General features: G+C 41.2%; 1 protein-coding gene across 2 annotated transcripts in view; it reads left to right on the plus strand.

Moving 5' to 3' along the window:
* The window catches only part of GRM8 (glutamate metabotropic receptor 8), a gene marked incomplete at both ends in the record, with an annotated part of 726,752 nt that overhangs the window by 456,417 nt on the left and 255,599 nt on the right, over positions 1-14,736 (plus strand). For both annotated transcript variants that reach the window (XM_079786101.1, XM_079786102.1), the window contains one exon: positions 13,262-13,462. In XM_079786101.1, the coding sequence (XP_079642227.1) occupies positions 13,262-13,462 (201 nt within the window). The remainder of the gene's footprint in view (positions 1-13,261; positions 13,463-14,736) is intronic.

Raw genomic sequence — 14,736 nt, forward strand, 5'->3', positions numbered from 1 at the left:
GGTGTTGAGATTTGAACCCAGGCATATTGGCTGCAGGGTGATTGTTCCTAATCATTGAATGTAAATTGCCTTTATCATGTTTATTGAATAAGTATACCCACATGTATGGTTTATATGTTTACTTAATTTGTACAGTTGAAAAAGTGTTGCACATTATAAAAGGTTAAGCATTTTGTAGCCCTTCATGACAAATAATGGTGTCCATTTACTCACTATATAATGTGCCAGATGCCCTATACTTTACCCTCATGACAATCAAGCAACATAGATATAAATTCCCATTTTATAAGTCAGAATAAGAGATTCAGAGGCAGGGTCTCAAACCTTGATCTGTCTGATCTCAGAGCCCATGTTATTTTCCTGTGTGTGTGTGTGTGTGTGTGTGTGTATGTGTGTGCAGAAAACATAGGGGTTAAACTGCAACTAATTTTAAAAATTGACACATTTCTTTAAAAAGTTCCAGTTTTCAGAAGTAGTTTAAATAATTCTATAGTTTATTTGTAATAATAATCAATAATTTTAAAAATAAGAGTAATGCTAGAATTTGCATCAACAGGTGGTATAATTTATTATAAAACTGCAATAATTACAAAAAAAAGTCATGTTGACATATTAAGAGACAAATGGACTAGAGCAGAATTTCCAAATATATATCCTATATAATAGAGGTAATATGCAAATTAACCATCACTCCATCACAAGATGGCTGTGCCCACAGTGCAGGCAGGGTTCCCGTAACACAAGATGGCTGTGTCCACAGCAGAGGTGGGGTTCCCATAATGAGCAATCAGCAGAGACCTGATGCTGCAGGGAGCTGGGTGGGGCAGGAGACCTGAGGCTGTGCCCCCCACCTGGCAGGGCTTGATGGGGGTGGGGCCGGCCGGGTCTGGATCTTGCCCAATGGGGATGGGGCCAGCCGGGTCTGGGTCTCACGTGATTTCAAGGCATGTGTGGGTGGGCAGGGACTTGACTCTGGATCCCACGGCACGCCCCAGACTCTGACAGGAGGAAGATTTTCATATACAATTTACTAATTTTCTTTCATCTCGGACACTTCTATTACAGAGAAAGGACAAACAGCAATATTAAAATATTTCCTCTAATTCCCTTTTAATGTGCATGAATTTCATGCACCAGGCCACTAGTAAGAATATATAAGAATTTGATATGTTAAAAGTGACTTTATATAAATTAATGGGAAGAAAAATATTTATTCAATTAATAGTCTGGAAGAATTGTTTACTGTTTGGAAAAAAATGTTAGATTCCTACCTTGCACCAAATATCACATTGAGTTTCAGAGAATTAAATGCAAAAACCAGAATCCATTAATTGAACTACAGTTCCAGCACATAAACCAAGCTTTCATAAAATATAGGGGAATTTTCATTACAGGTAAAGTGAATACAGCATATTTTTTAAAAAGCATACACAGAATCATTTTAATTTAAAAAAAAATAAAGACAGAAAGAGAAATGCTATAAGGCAATAGACCAGGAGGCAAATGGTGGTTAACATGGTGGGCTAATAAATATTCTTTATATTCTTCTTTATATTTCCCCCCAACACATTTCTAAGACAATTAAATCTGTAATTAGAAAACAATAAAAATATTTTTTTAAAAGGCAAATCCTAAGCCAGGTTATAGCGATTGTTACTAGAGAAACTCATGCCTCTTTTTTTCCGTATTGCCAGTGGGATTGGGGTCCTTGGAATATCCCAAGAAAAGGAGTTTTCTGAGACTCGCAGGGGAATATGTGATATGGTAGAAAGTTTTATTACTGTAGTTTTATCCCTGGGTTTCCAAAGTCCCATTTCCCTTAGGCCAGTCTAGTAGACGTGTATCTGAGATTTCAGTAAAGCTAAAATCAGAGCCAATGCCATTTCATGTTGCAGCCACATCCAGTCCAGCATCAAGCTAGCTGCAACCCATTAGTCTATGGTGTGGGGGGGTTGGCAAGACCGTGGGCTTTATGGGGAAATGCCAGGAATCCAAGTGTGAGCCATGAGCCAAGCATTTCAAAAGGAATCAAGAGAGTGAATTTCTTTGTTCAGGGGATTATCTATCCCAAATTTCCATGTCCTTGCGGTGGCCAAGCCCATTCTGGCCAGCCCTCTCTGTCACCAGGTGTGACTGACAAGAAAACGCCTTCCCTGTGTCATCCCAACTTTTCTGGGGCATGTGTCTCATATTCCCCTTGTTGGATTCCTCCCCCGGGGAACATGCCTTTAATGTCTGGCCTTCCCTTTGCTCCTTTCCTGTTATTAATAACTAGTTAATTACAATGCTATCATGATTGCAATAACTAGAAAATGTGTTGGGGTCAGGGCATTGGAAGTCTTATCTACTGAAGTGGGAATTATGAAGGAAAATGTTTTTTCTTTTTTATGGGGGAGCTTGAGTTTTCTATTTATCAACAGTTTTATACACTATTGTGAATCAACATTTGTCCCTAATATACATGATCTAAGATAATTACGGGAAAAAAATGTAACCATTTGAATTTAATCAAGCCCTTGTTTGTTTGTTTGGGGACTTGGGGATATAGCTATGAAATAACTTCCTTTTCTTTTTTTATATATATTTTTATTGATTTCAGAGAGGAAGGGAGAGGGAGAGAGGGATAGAAACAACAATGAGAGAATCACTGATTAGCTGCCTCCTGCACACCCCCTATTGGGGATCGAGCCTGCGACCTGGGCACGTGCCCTTGACTGGAATCGAACCAGGGACCTTCAGTCCACAGGCCCACGTTCTATCCACTGAGCCAAACCAGCTAGGGCATAACTTCCTTTTCTGAATGTTTTTTAAACTGGTTATTTTGCTTAAGAATACATTCTTATACTTACTAGTATATGCCTTTCACCTTTGGATTTTCAGTGCTTTAAAAACCTTAGGGCATTGCATGCAAAATTTAACACCTGGAGGGGACACTTGGCACCTGCCTGAAGCATTTTCCATTTCCTGCCAGGCACAAAGGAGAGGCATTACTGTGGGCTGAGGTAGCACTCTTCAGTGCTTGATTTACAAGTGTCTCCTGATGTGTCCTCAGGCAGCTAAGAGCCTTCAGTTCTTGGGACTACAGTTAAATTACAGAAGAAAATGTCCAGAAGGTGATTTTCCACAGAGGACCCTCATCTTCTCATTTTCTCTGCCCTTTGTAAATAGATAAGGCTGAGGCTGAAATTAGTCCATTAGTTCAATACATCTGTTTATACAGGTCCTTGACAAAACCTACTGTAGAATCCACAAAGCAGAACCTTAGAATGAATGGAGTTCTCTTTTTTACTTGATGATATTTTCCTAGAGAAATCTTATAGATTTATGAACACACACACACACACACACACACACACACACACACACACTCACGTACTCTACCTTCCAAAGCTAAAATACTCTATTAATTTTTAATTTTTATAAATATAAAATTTTAAGCCTTATTAGCTTTGGCTTATATCCACAAATATCTAATTATCAGTATGAGTCAGTGTTTCTGTAAAATATTATTTTATTTCCACTTCTACTATTCTTTATAAACACACACAACACACATACACACACACACACACACACACACACACACACACACAATCTTCATTCACTACTTAATTTAGGAGACAAACCAATCATGTCCAGTGGCTGAAAATTAAACAGGAGTTCAAAGAAGTAAAAATTAAACCTGAGATGGAAGAATTAATTAAATAGAATTTCACAGAGGAGGGAGAGAGTAGTCGTACTGGTAGAGGTTTTGCATCAGACCTGACAACAATTTACTGCCATAAATGTGTGATCTTAGTAAATTCTATTTTTTAAATCTTAGTTGCTATTGTTTTTTTAAATACATTTTTATTGATATCAGAGAGGAAGGGAGAGGGAGAGAGAGATAGAAACATCAAGGATGAGAGAGAATCACTGATAGACTGCCGCCTGTACACCCCATACTGGGATTGAGCCCACAACCTAGGCATGTGCCCTTGACCGGAATCCAACCCATGACCCTTGTCCACAGGCCAATGCTCTATCCACTGAACCAAACCGATTAGGGCAAGTCTTAGTTGTTTTATATGTAAAAAAGGGAGTAATAATAGTTTAGGAGTAAAGAGATTCTATTTGTGAAGTGCCCTACCCATTTTAATTATTTGTGTCCTCCTTCCCTTTTACTTCTCTGATCTTATTTTCTATATTTTTTTTCTTTAACCAATATATCAAAATAAATAGAGAACTGAAAACTTTTCTCCTTGGTGAGAAATCAGACCTAATATATAGCTCAAGTCTAAGAATAATGAATATGCGGTCATTAGGCAAAAAAAAACCTAGGCTGATATTTGACTTTTTTTTTTTTTTTTTTTGTAGTGTAAAATATCCAGATCCACAGCAGCTCAGTGACTGGATATTCTAAACTATTTTGGAGAATTGAGCTTAGTGGTATTTGTTCAGATACACCTTATGTAATTTTCAAGTGACGTTAGACAGTGAAAAGAGGAAACAAGAGAACATGCCTTAGAATTCAGAATTTTACATTGAATGTGATACTGTGGTAATTAGCTGGTTAATAATAACTAGAGGCCCAGTGCATGAATTCATGCATAGGTGGGGTCCGGCCGGACCAGCCCCAATTGGGGTGGATTGAGGCCGGGCCTGTTGGGAGGAAACCACAGGAGGTTGGAGGGCTGGTCCATCCCTGATTGGGGCCTGATCAGGGCCCAGCTGGCTGGGGGGAGGGGCCATGGGCAATTGGCCAGCGGGCCCCTACCCTGATTGGGGTGGGGAGGCCGATTGGGGGCAGGGCCGGCCGTGGGGAGGGGCTGTGGGCAGTGGGCCAGCCAGCCCTACCTCAGAATGGAATTGGGGGGGGGGGTGATTGGAGCCATCGACCTGAGAGAGGGGCCAGCTGCCCCTGCCCCTGATTGGAATGGGGGGGCTGATCAAGGGCAGAGCTGGGTGGGGGGAGGGACTGCGGGATGATCGGGGTGGTGGGGACCCATTGGGGGCAGGGCCGGTCAGGGGGAGGGACCGCAGGTGGTTGGCCCCACCCCCTGATTGGGTGGTTTTGCTGGCCTCAGTGGGCGTCATACTGACCAGTTGTTCCAGTCCTTACAGCATTCCAGTCCCTGGCTTTTTATATATAGAGATAGGGAAGGAGCAAAGGGGAGGCCAGACATTATAAGCATGGCCATCTGGACAGCTTCACCAAGAAGCTGCAGCTTCACACTCCCCAGGGACCCACCTGTCTATTCCCTGCAAATCACTGCGGGGAGGGGTCCAACAAAGGGAACATGGATTCATGGGCAGTGAAGTCAGGGTGATCTAGGGAGGGTCAAACCTGGGAACAGAGGGGTGGGCCCACTGCAAGCCTGTGAACATTTGGAAATACATAGTCCCCCAGACAATGAAACCCTGTCTTGGCTCTTTTGTTTCTCTGGCTTTGCTCCTGCTTCCTTGTATTTGCCCACGTTCCTAGAAGCCACATGGCCCCTGGCCATGTGGACCCTACACACAATGGGCTGATGGCCTGCAGCTGGGCACACGAGTTAACCTAACCTGAGCTGGTTTGGACTGTGCAGACATGGAATGGAAACTCTGGGCAACGGCTTTAATCCTAGCCCTGCTAAAGACACAGCTGGACTTCTTCCTTGGCCTGAGGAAGGGAAGAGGGATGTTGGAAACCCAGGGATGTAATTTCCTGCAAATAAATGCCACTCATTCTCACATGTGAGTCACAGAAAATCCCTTCTCTTGTGACATTGCAAGAGCCCCACTTTCCCCTGGTCCCCACTGATAACAAAAAGATCCTAATTGATCATCTTGTTGAATCCCCTAATTCCTTCTGAGAGGTAAGCAGTTGCCAAAAATATTATGAACTGACCAAAGACACAAAGTCAGTTGCTTGTGGCCTGTCAACTAGAACACAGAGATTTTACTTCTCAGGCCATGGGTCTTGCATAGAGTGGCTAACATTATTGCAATGTTATAAATAAGTAACCAGCCATATTACTATTACATGATTACTCTAAATATTTGTACTTTTTATTATTTAAATAAAATTCAACAAATTTATATAAAGTCTGTACTATAGGAGAGGAGGTAATAAATACTACAGAATATTATAATCAGTCATTTTAACAGGAGTTGATGCAGTTGGGAACTGTCATAAACTGAACCTTCTTATTGACCTGATTTTTCAAATTTTGTTAATGGTGTCGATATCCTACTATCTAGTCTCAAGAGTCCTTACTCCCTATATTTGTTAATTGCCTCTAACCCTTACTCTCAGGTTTAATCACGTGTCCAAATACTGTCAGTTTGACCTCTGAAATGCATTTCCTCTCATTTTCCTTTTCCGCTGTTTCAGCCTGTTTCTGCCCTTTACTCTTCCACCAAGTTTGCATCTCTACAGTCCACCTATGCTTCCTTCAATTTACTTTTCACGTCATTCCCAGAAATAATTTTTAGTCTTGGCTTTCTGTTTCCAACTGAACAATATTCAGTATTCAAACCCGGCATTTACAATGCTCTTTGATCTGATCTGGACTGCTAATCCTATCTAATAATAGACAAATATGCAAATTGACCATACCTCCGACATACCCACAAGCCACGCCCACCATCCAATCAGAGCGAGTATGCAAATTAACCCAAACCAAGATGACTACAGCCACAGAGAGCAAGGTTTCCTAGGTAACAGAGGAAGCCAAGCTTTCCGCCTGCCATTGCCAGGCCTAAAGCCTCCACTCAAGCTACAAAGTTTCAATTATAGAAGGTAAACAAATTCAAACAAATGGCGGCAGAATGGAGCTTGAGAGAGCAGGCCAGGGTTGCCGCCAGCAACAGGGGAAGCAAAGCTTTCTGCACACCCTGGCCGGGCCCACCTGCTTAAGGCAACAAAGTTTCAATTATAACCCCAACACAAATGGCTACCGGCCTCAGAGGGAGCCCCAGGCTTGGCTCCGCTCCAGGCTACAAAGTTTCAATTGTAGAAGGAAAATAAATTCCACCCACTCTGCACTTACCAGGGCCTCCGCTTGCGTTGCCAGGGGCGTGGCCCGCCTGCAAACCACCACAGGCCCCTCGCTCAGGCCGCCCCACACCCCAAGGGAACCCCCACCTGATCCGGGACGCCCTTCAGGGCAAACCAGCTGGCCCCCACCCCTGTACCAGGCCTCTATCCTATCTAATAAAAGAGTACTATGCAGATTGATCATCACTGCAACACACAATATAGCTGTCCCCATGTGGTCAAAGATCCTGCCCCCATGTGGACACAAGATGGCCACCACAAGATGGCCAACAGGAGAGGGCAGTTGGGAGGCACCCGGCCTGCAAGGGAGGGCAGTTGAGAAGGACCAGGCCTGCAAGGGAGGGCAGTTGGAGGTGATCAGCCCTGCAGGAGAGGGCAGTTAGGGGTAACCAGGCCGGCAGAGGAGGGAAGTTGGGGGCAAACAGGCTGGCAGCAGAGTGGTTAGGGGGTGATCAGGCTGGCAGGCAGAAGTGGTTAGGGGCAATCAGGAAGGCAGGCAGGCAAGCAGTTGGGAGCCAGCAGTCCTGGATTGTGAGAGGGATGTCCGACTGCCCGTTTAGGCCCGATCCTGAATCGGGCCTAAATGGGCAGTCGGACATCCCTCAAGGGGTCCCAGATTGGAGAGGGTACAGGCTGGGCTGAGGGACAACCCCCCTTTGTGCACGAATTTCGTGCACCGGGCCTCTAGTTTGAAAATAAATCATTAAATATCACTGTTCCAGCCTAACTTGAGTTGACCTTTGACATGATGCTTGGAGGCTAAAGAGGCATCTGGAAAGAGGAATGAAGAAACTTACAGAGTGAACATCTAAGTGAAGTCCTGTGGTTGTGTTCAAGGGCCTGAAAGTGGAGCAGAGGGAAGAGGGGACCAGCAGCTCCAGCTAGAGCAGTGGGGAGCCCATTCAGAAGGTCCCTTTGGAAAACATTCCCAGTGGAAGGCCAGGGTTCATTCAGGATAGTGTCCAAGGCCTTAGGAGCTGTGCAGCTGGCACCTGACCCCAGGGCTACCTCACTGGTCAGTCCTCTTCCTCCTGTGGCTGCTGCCTCATCAGCCAGTTTGCCTTTCTGCCTTACCGCAGGGCCCGTGTTTTCATCCCTCTGCAATTTGGGAGGTGTACACGTTTCACTTGGGCATCCTAGTGCTCAGGAGATATTCCTGTATAATTACACATCTTTCCCATCCTCCCCCTCATGTGTCCTTGAAAACCAAATCAGTTTAAATTCAGTAAAAGATGATTTTATGTTTGCTAACTTGATGGCGAGTACTTTTGAGTGTGCAGTGCAGTTCTTGGCATGTTTCTCACTGATTTCAAAGTCACCCACTCTGCACTTACAACATACATGTCATATTGGGAACAATTTGGTTCCATATGCATGAATGTATTTCTTCATAGCAGCTCACAAATTCTCTTCTTCCCTCTTATCATTCTCTGCACAGCAACTGCAAGGAAATGATTTAATTATTTAAAACAGGAGCTGCATACTTAAAAAGTCAGGGAGGAACTAAATAAAGGAATACTTTTAAGACACAGATTTACTAGTAGAGTGTGGGATTATTTCTACTACAGGCTAAAACTGTATTAAAAATTCAACCAATTGGATGTTTGCTCTCCCAGGAATAAAAAGACTGATATGACTTTAATTCCCTCACCCCACTGATTTAACCAGCTGTTTAGTAGACCATCACTACATTAACATTAGGAGTTTTATATGCGTAATTTCAGGAGAGGAAAATGCCCCTAACATCTCAACTTACAAAACTAAACCGTATCCTGAGAAATTATTAGAAAGCAAAGTTCAGCAACTATATGGCAGTCAAAGAATTTAAAATTTATGTCTGGCTTATTTAGGAACTCACATTGTGATGTATACAGCACTTTGCAAACATGAGCAAATTTGCCTTTTTAGTAAGAGGAAGCAAAAACCGAGAAGATACGCAGGATGTGCGAAAGGCCTTTGCTAAGGTACATGTGCCGTTGCTTGGACCAGTAAGAGTTTTCTATGTGTCCAGGGACATGAAATACTGTTAGAAGTTTTAGATTTTCTTAATGAACACATACTCTTGCAATCAGATTTATGTGCCTGACTTCATCTACCATCACACAAACACTTTGCTCCATGCAGTTAATTTTAAGCTATATGCTAAAAACACATTACAACTTTACAATCAGTATTTTAAATGGATGGCTGACATACAGCCTTTGACAATATTTAGCACTTTATAGCAATACATTAACGCTAACTTTAGAAACTATAGCATAATGAAATTTTACAGCCAATTAAGTTGATGAGTCACTGTCAGCTTCCTAAGTTCCTCATTTAGATGAAAGAGGCAAATGGATATAGAAAGTGAGGCGCAAGCTAGTTGCTATAAAATTTTAAGTATCATCACGAGATCAAAATGTGAAGGAAGAGAAATATACATTGACTAAACAGCCTGAAAAAAATCAAATAATTTCTTTTTAAATTTAGAAATAATATAGTGCCCAGTTTTTTAATTTGTCACCAGGTGCTTACATTGACTTAGAAAAAAGACTTATCGTGTCCATCGACTCATGTGACAATAGTCACTGAACAGCCTTCTGACCTTTTTTTCTTAGAGTTCTTATAAGAAATATTTGTCCCAAAGTTGTACCAGCTTGCTATTTTTGTTCAAACAAAGAAAATCAAGAGATTGTTCCTTACTGAATTCTCCTCAAATGACATCAAAGAATTATGGTTGGACGTCATAACTCTAAGTCATTTCTGCTCTAGAGAGATTAGAAAGGATTTACAGTATTTTTTTTCCCCCAAACAGAATTTGGATCTGAGCAAAACCTTTTGTGTCCCACCAACTTTAAAGTTTGTTGGGGACTTCCCTGGCTGGTTTGGCTCAGTGGTTAGAATGGAGGCCCACAGACTGAAGGGTCCTGGGTTCGAATCAGGTCAAGGGAAATAACCTTGGTTGCAGGCTCCAACACTGGCCCCAGCCGTGGGTGCGTGTGGGAGGGTTGGGGCGCATGCTGGAGGCAGCCAATTCATGCATCTCTCTCACATCGATGTTTGGATGTTTGTCTCTCCCCCTCTCACTCTAAATAACAAAATAAAACAAGAAAACAATGGAAAAACCTGTTCCAGTGAGGATTAACAACAAAAACAATAACAAAAAGTTTGTTGGGGATGAAAGTCCAAATTTGCTCTGACATACTATAAAAGCAATGTCGTGAGCAGAGGGCTAAATCTAATTTTTAAATATGTGAATTATGTCCAATGCTATTTTAAATGGATTTTTAATCAAAAATATGTATTCAAATTTTTACTGATCTATATGATTCTTGGTTCTGAAACTCCTGCATGTTTTATGAGTGATACATAGTATGAGCCCCAGAAGAGAGAAAACACCCCTCCCCCCACTCCACTCTGCTGCCCGCCCCCACCCCCTACCTTTCTCTGGTACATCACCGGCACCTGGCTGAGGTTGGGGGTTCAGTGCTTGCCAGACCCTGGTAGGAGCAGGAGGCAAAGGAGAGGCGCTCCTGCTCCCTACCTTTTCAAGGTCGCTTCATGGATAAGAGTCTCACTATGAGATACTTGCTTTCCCAATTTCTTCGGCATTTCCACCAATGCCACCCCTTGCCTGGGGCCTGTCACCAGCAGCTTCCCCTCTCACCACCCCCCCCCCCCATTTGTTCCCATGCCCGCCTTGCCAGAACCACCCCACCTCTTCCACAACGGCGCTCAGACTTCACCCGGCGGATAGCCTTCTTCGCAGTGATGGTGTACCACTCTAAGTAGTTATTTGAGTCTTATCTCAGTAAATGCCCTGGTCATTTGCCTTTTGTTCATCAGCACTCATGTTGGTCTGCTCAGGAGTGTCCAGGTTTTGGTCCTATAACCTGAGAAACTCTTACAGTCCTGGACTAACCAGAGTGATCGGTTACCAGATAAGATTTTTAAAGAAATAATTGAATTATTTTGGCTTCTGTAACCATTCTTCAGTATGCATTTATGAATTACCTATTTTGTAGTTAAAACTGCAAAACCAGAATGCCAACTGATGACATTCTGGACATAAGCAGTACTGTCCTAGAACCCAGGAGACAAAGTACTGTCCCAGAACCCAGGAGACACAGAGATAGGGAGAAGACAGTGTCCCCATGCCTGCATGGATCTTAGCTTAGATCATGAAGCTAAGGCAGGTTGAAGGAGATGATCTACCATTTGGCATCTTGAAGATGTTCTCTGTTAGGTCTGCCCCCTCTCTTAGTGCTCCCCAAACTGGAAAACCCTTAGTACAAAGTTTTAGGGAGATAATGATGTACATTCTCTACAATGATAGCCTGGTTTTAAATTTACTGAGTTTGACATGGAAGCAGACTACATAAAGATAAGGTAAGTGATTGGAAATGTGGGCTAGATGTTAGGTGACAAGAAAGTCCTAGAAAACGAATTTCCAGAAAGCTAGATTTAAAAATGTGTTAAATTGACTCGGACCATGTAACTAACATTTTACATAACTATTTATATTTCTAGACCATAAAAATAATAATAAGTAAAGGTTTTGAGAATGAATGGGCTCTGAGGTTGAAGGGGGGGGGGAGAGGACTCAATCTTGAGGAATGGAAAGTTGAGGCATAAAATAATATATTCTCAAAGGCCTGTGGGAAAAGGAGGAGCAGAATTCAGCATCATGACAGACTACAGGAAATAGAGCACCGACCAATAGCATTGATAGGATCAGTGTAGCAGGGGATTGAGACCGGAGGAAAATGTTCAATGATTGTATGAATAAAAATCAATGGAAGGACCACTACCTTCGTGTAGAATAAAGCCACTGGTTCTATCAGAGTGTAAAAAACATGTTATCAGAGTATAAAACAACCGTTTCAATTCAACTCTCTAAATTCAGAGGATAGATGAGTTAGTGTGAAGAAAAGAAGTATTTGTTGAATTTAAAGAACTAACTGGCATCTGTGGGAAGGTTTAAAGTGCTTGCTTTCGGTCTAAGTGTTGCAGAATGTGTAAAGCTAGGGTGGGGGTATGGAAGTGAGAGGAGATCCCTTTGTGACCTTCAGTAAACCCTCAGTGCTCTTTCTGTAATCTTTTTCTCGTGTGCCCAATATTCTTGTCATCTATATTTTTCTGGGGATTGAGAGAATTTTGAACTTCGAGTCTGAGACCTGGGGATGGTTCCCATATCTGCTCTATGTGTCCATAGTAAATTTCACCTCCATGTGTCTCAGTTTCCTGGTTTTCAAAATGAGAATATTGGATTGTAACTCATAATGCATCATTTAATTTTAACATTGGATTTATCTTCCATTTTTAATTCTATCCTTATATTACACATTAAATGATAATCCCCAATTGTCAATTCTCAGCCTACTTATGCCTAAACATAGGAGCAATTATTCTGAATGATATTCATTTTGAGAGCTCTACATCTTTTTAATAGAAAATTAAACTAGACAATTTATGGGGATCTAATGTACAGCATAGTGACTATAGTTAATACAGTATTGTACACTAGAAGTTTACTAAGAGATTAGATCTTAACAGTTCTTGCCACAAGAAAAGGCAACTATTGAGGTGATAAATATGTTAATTAACTTTACTGTGGTAATTATTTCACATTACATACATATATCTCAGCATTTGTATACCTTATACTTACACAATCTTATATGTCAATTATATCTCAATAATGTTTTTTTTTGGAAAAAAGAAAATGAGATCAAGAAGAAAATAAATTGAATGATTCTTCTAAAGATAAACAGGAAACATTGTTATTTAATATTTATAAACAGAACTCCCTAATCAAACTCATTCAAAACAAGAACAGTCCTGGTTGGAGAGAGACCTGACTTTGGGTCACTAATTAAATGAAGCCTCTGGAGCTGGGATAGATGAAAAGAACAAGTCTGTACATTTTACTTAAAGATTAAGTCACTACCAAAATGACCTATAATTCCCAGAACGCACAGTAGGATATGACTCAATAAAGTGGAAATAAAAGATAATGAAACTATTGTCTTTTATTTACTTTATACGTTTTTGTTGCTAATGAACAGAAACTATTCCATTCTTTCCAAATAAAAAATTCAATACCCAGTTAAAACTCCTTACTCAGTATAATCAGAAATAAGATAAAATAGTTTTGTCTCATGGAATGTGCCTCAAATGATGGAAATCTTGGCCCGAATACCTTATTTCCCCGACATCTAACAGTGCCAATTGATGGTTTTCCTTTTTATTGTGCAGGGCTGGAACGAATTGCCCGGGATTCATCTTACGAACAGGAAGGAAAGGTGCAGTTTGTAATCGATGCAGTGTATTCCATGGCTTATGCCCTGCACAACATGCACAAAGATCTCTGCCCTGGATACATTGGCCTTTGCCCACGAATGAGCACCATTGATGGGAAAGAGCTACTTGGTTATATCCGGGCTGTAAATTTTAACGGTAAGTTACAACTTTTTGGGGGTCTCTCTTTTAGAAAAAACAGGGTGTGTTTTTCTCTTTATATTTAGAAGACACTCAAGCAGAATGGAAAGCAAAGGTATAGAAGTTCCCCTTTTAATCAAGTCTGAAATTTTCCACCTGCTTTTAAATCCCAAACAGGTTTTTTTTTGTTTGTTTTTTTTTGGGGGGTGTTACCATTAATCTGCTCCTGGAAGAAGCAGAAATTAAAAATAAGCTTCAATCAATAAAAATATTCTACGTAAACATCACCATTTCAGAACTAACTTAAGAGGTTCATTTGGAGTCCTTGACAACAGCTTAGATTTTTTGAAAATGCTTTGTTTATGTCGTTATTAGAGAAGGCATTGTGGACATTTTATTTTGAAACCGATTTTAAGCTTTTAAACAGCATGTTGACTCGAGGAAAGTGAGTGATGTGGAGTTGCTGTATATTTACATTTTAAGAGTGCCGTGTTAAGCTTCTGTATCTCCTTTTTCCTTGTATTTCTTTCAATGATTTGGCCAATTTGAAGCAATGAGCCGCATCATGTAAGATAGAACTACATACAAAGCAGTGTAGATGGGATTTGCCTCCTGCAGAAATGCTGTTTCTGTGAGCGTCATAAGAAACTGATAGAGAATAGGCTGGATCCACAGTGTTTGGCTGAGAGTAGTCAAACAGCCTGTCTGAAGTGATGGAATTATGGAATGCTGTTCTTTTATGAAAGCTGTAACGGTTGCTGCCCATGACTTTGACAATTATTTTCAAATGAAATGATAGAATGCTCCGAGCTGTCTAATTCTTTGTGTTTGGCTGTAATCCACACAGCGGACATGCCTCTGAGCAACGCACAGCGCTGCACTGTCCATCATAATACACTCCAGTGACCTCAGCTGCCAGCCTTTCTCAAAACAGCACAAGGTCATCTGCAATTTAGAATTCAAGTGGAAACTTCTTTTGCTTTGTTCACGCAACATGAGGCAAAATTTGGTTTACGTTCAACGCAGAGTATTCTCCTTTTCAGCAGAATTTTTCCTGAAGCATTACATATCATTGTTTCAGTACTAAGGGGAATTTGAAAATAATTTTCTTACAATTATCAAGTTGAGCAAAAGAAGGAGTGTTACAATATAAGGTTATTTATCCTAATGTGAGATTGGGGAACATTTCATTTATCCAAATTGTTAGGAGGTGGGGAGAAGAATGCAAATGATTATATTTTCTCAAGAACTGAAGCTCACCTGTAGAAAATAAGGAAATCTTTCAAAGAAAC

Source organism: Cnephaeus nilssonii (assembly GCF_951640355.1).
Source record: "Cnephaeus nilssonii genome assembly, chromosome: 12".
NCBI lineage: Eukaryota > Metazoa > Chordata > Mammalia > Chiroptera > Vespertilionidae > Cnephaeus > Cnephaeus nilssonii.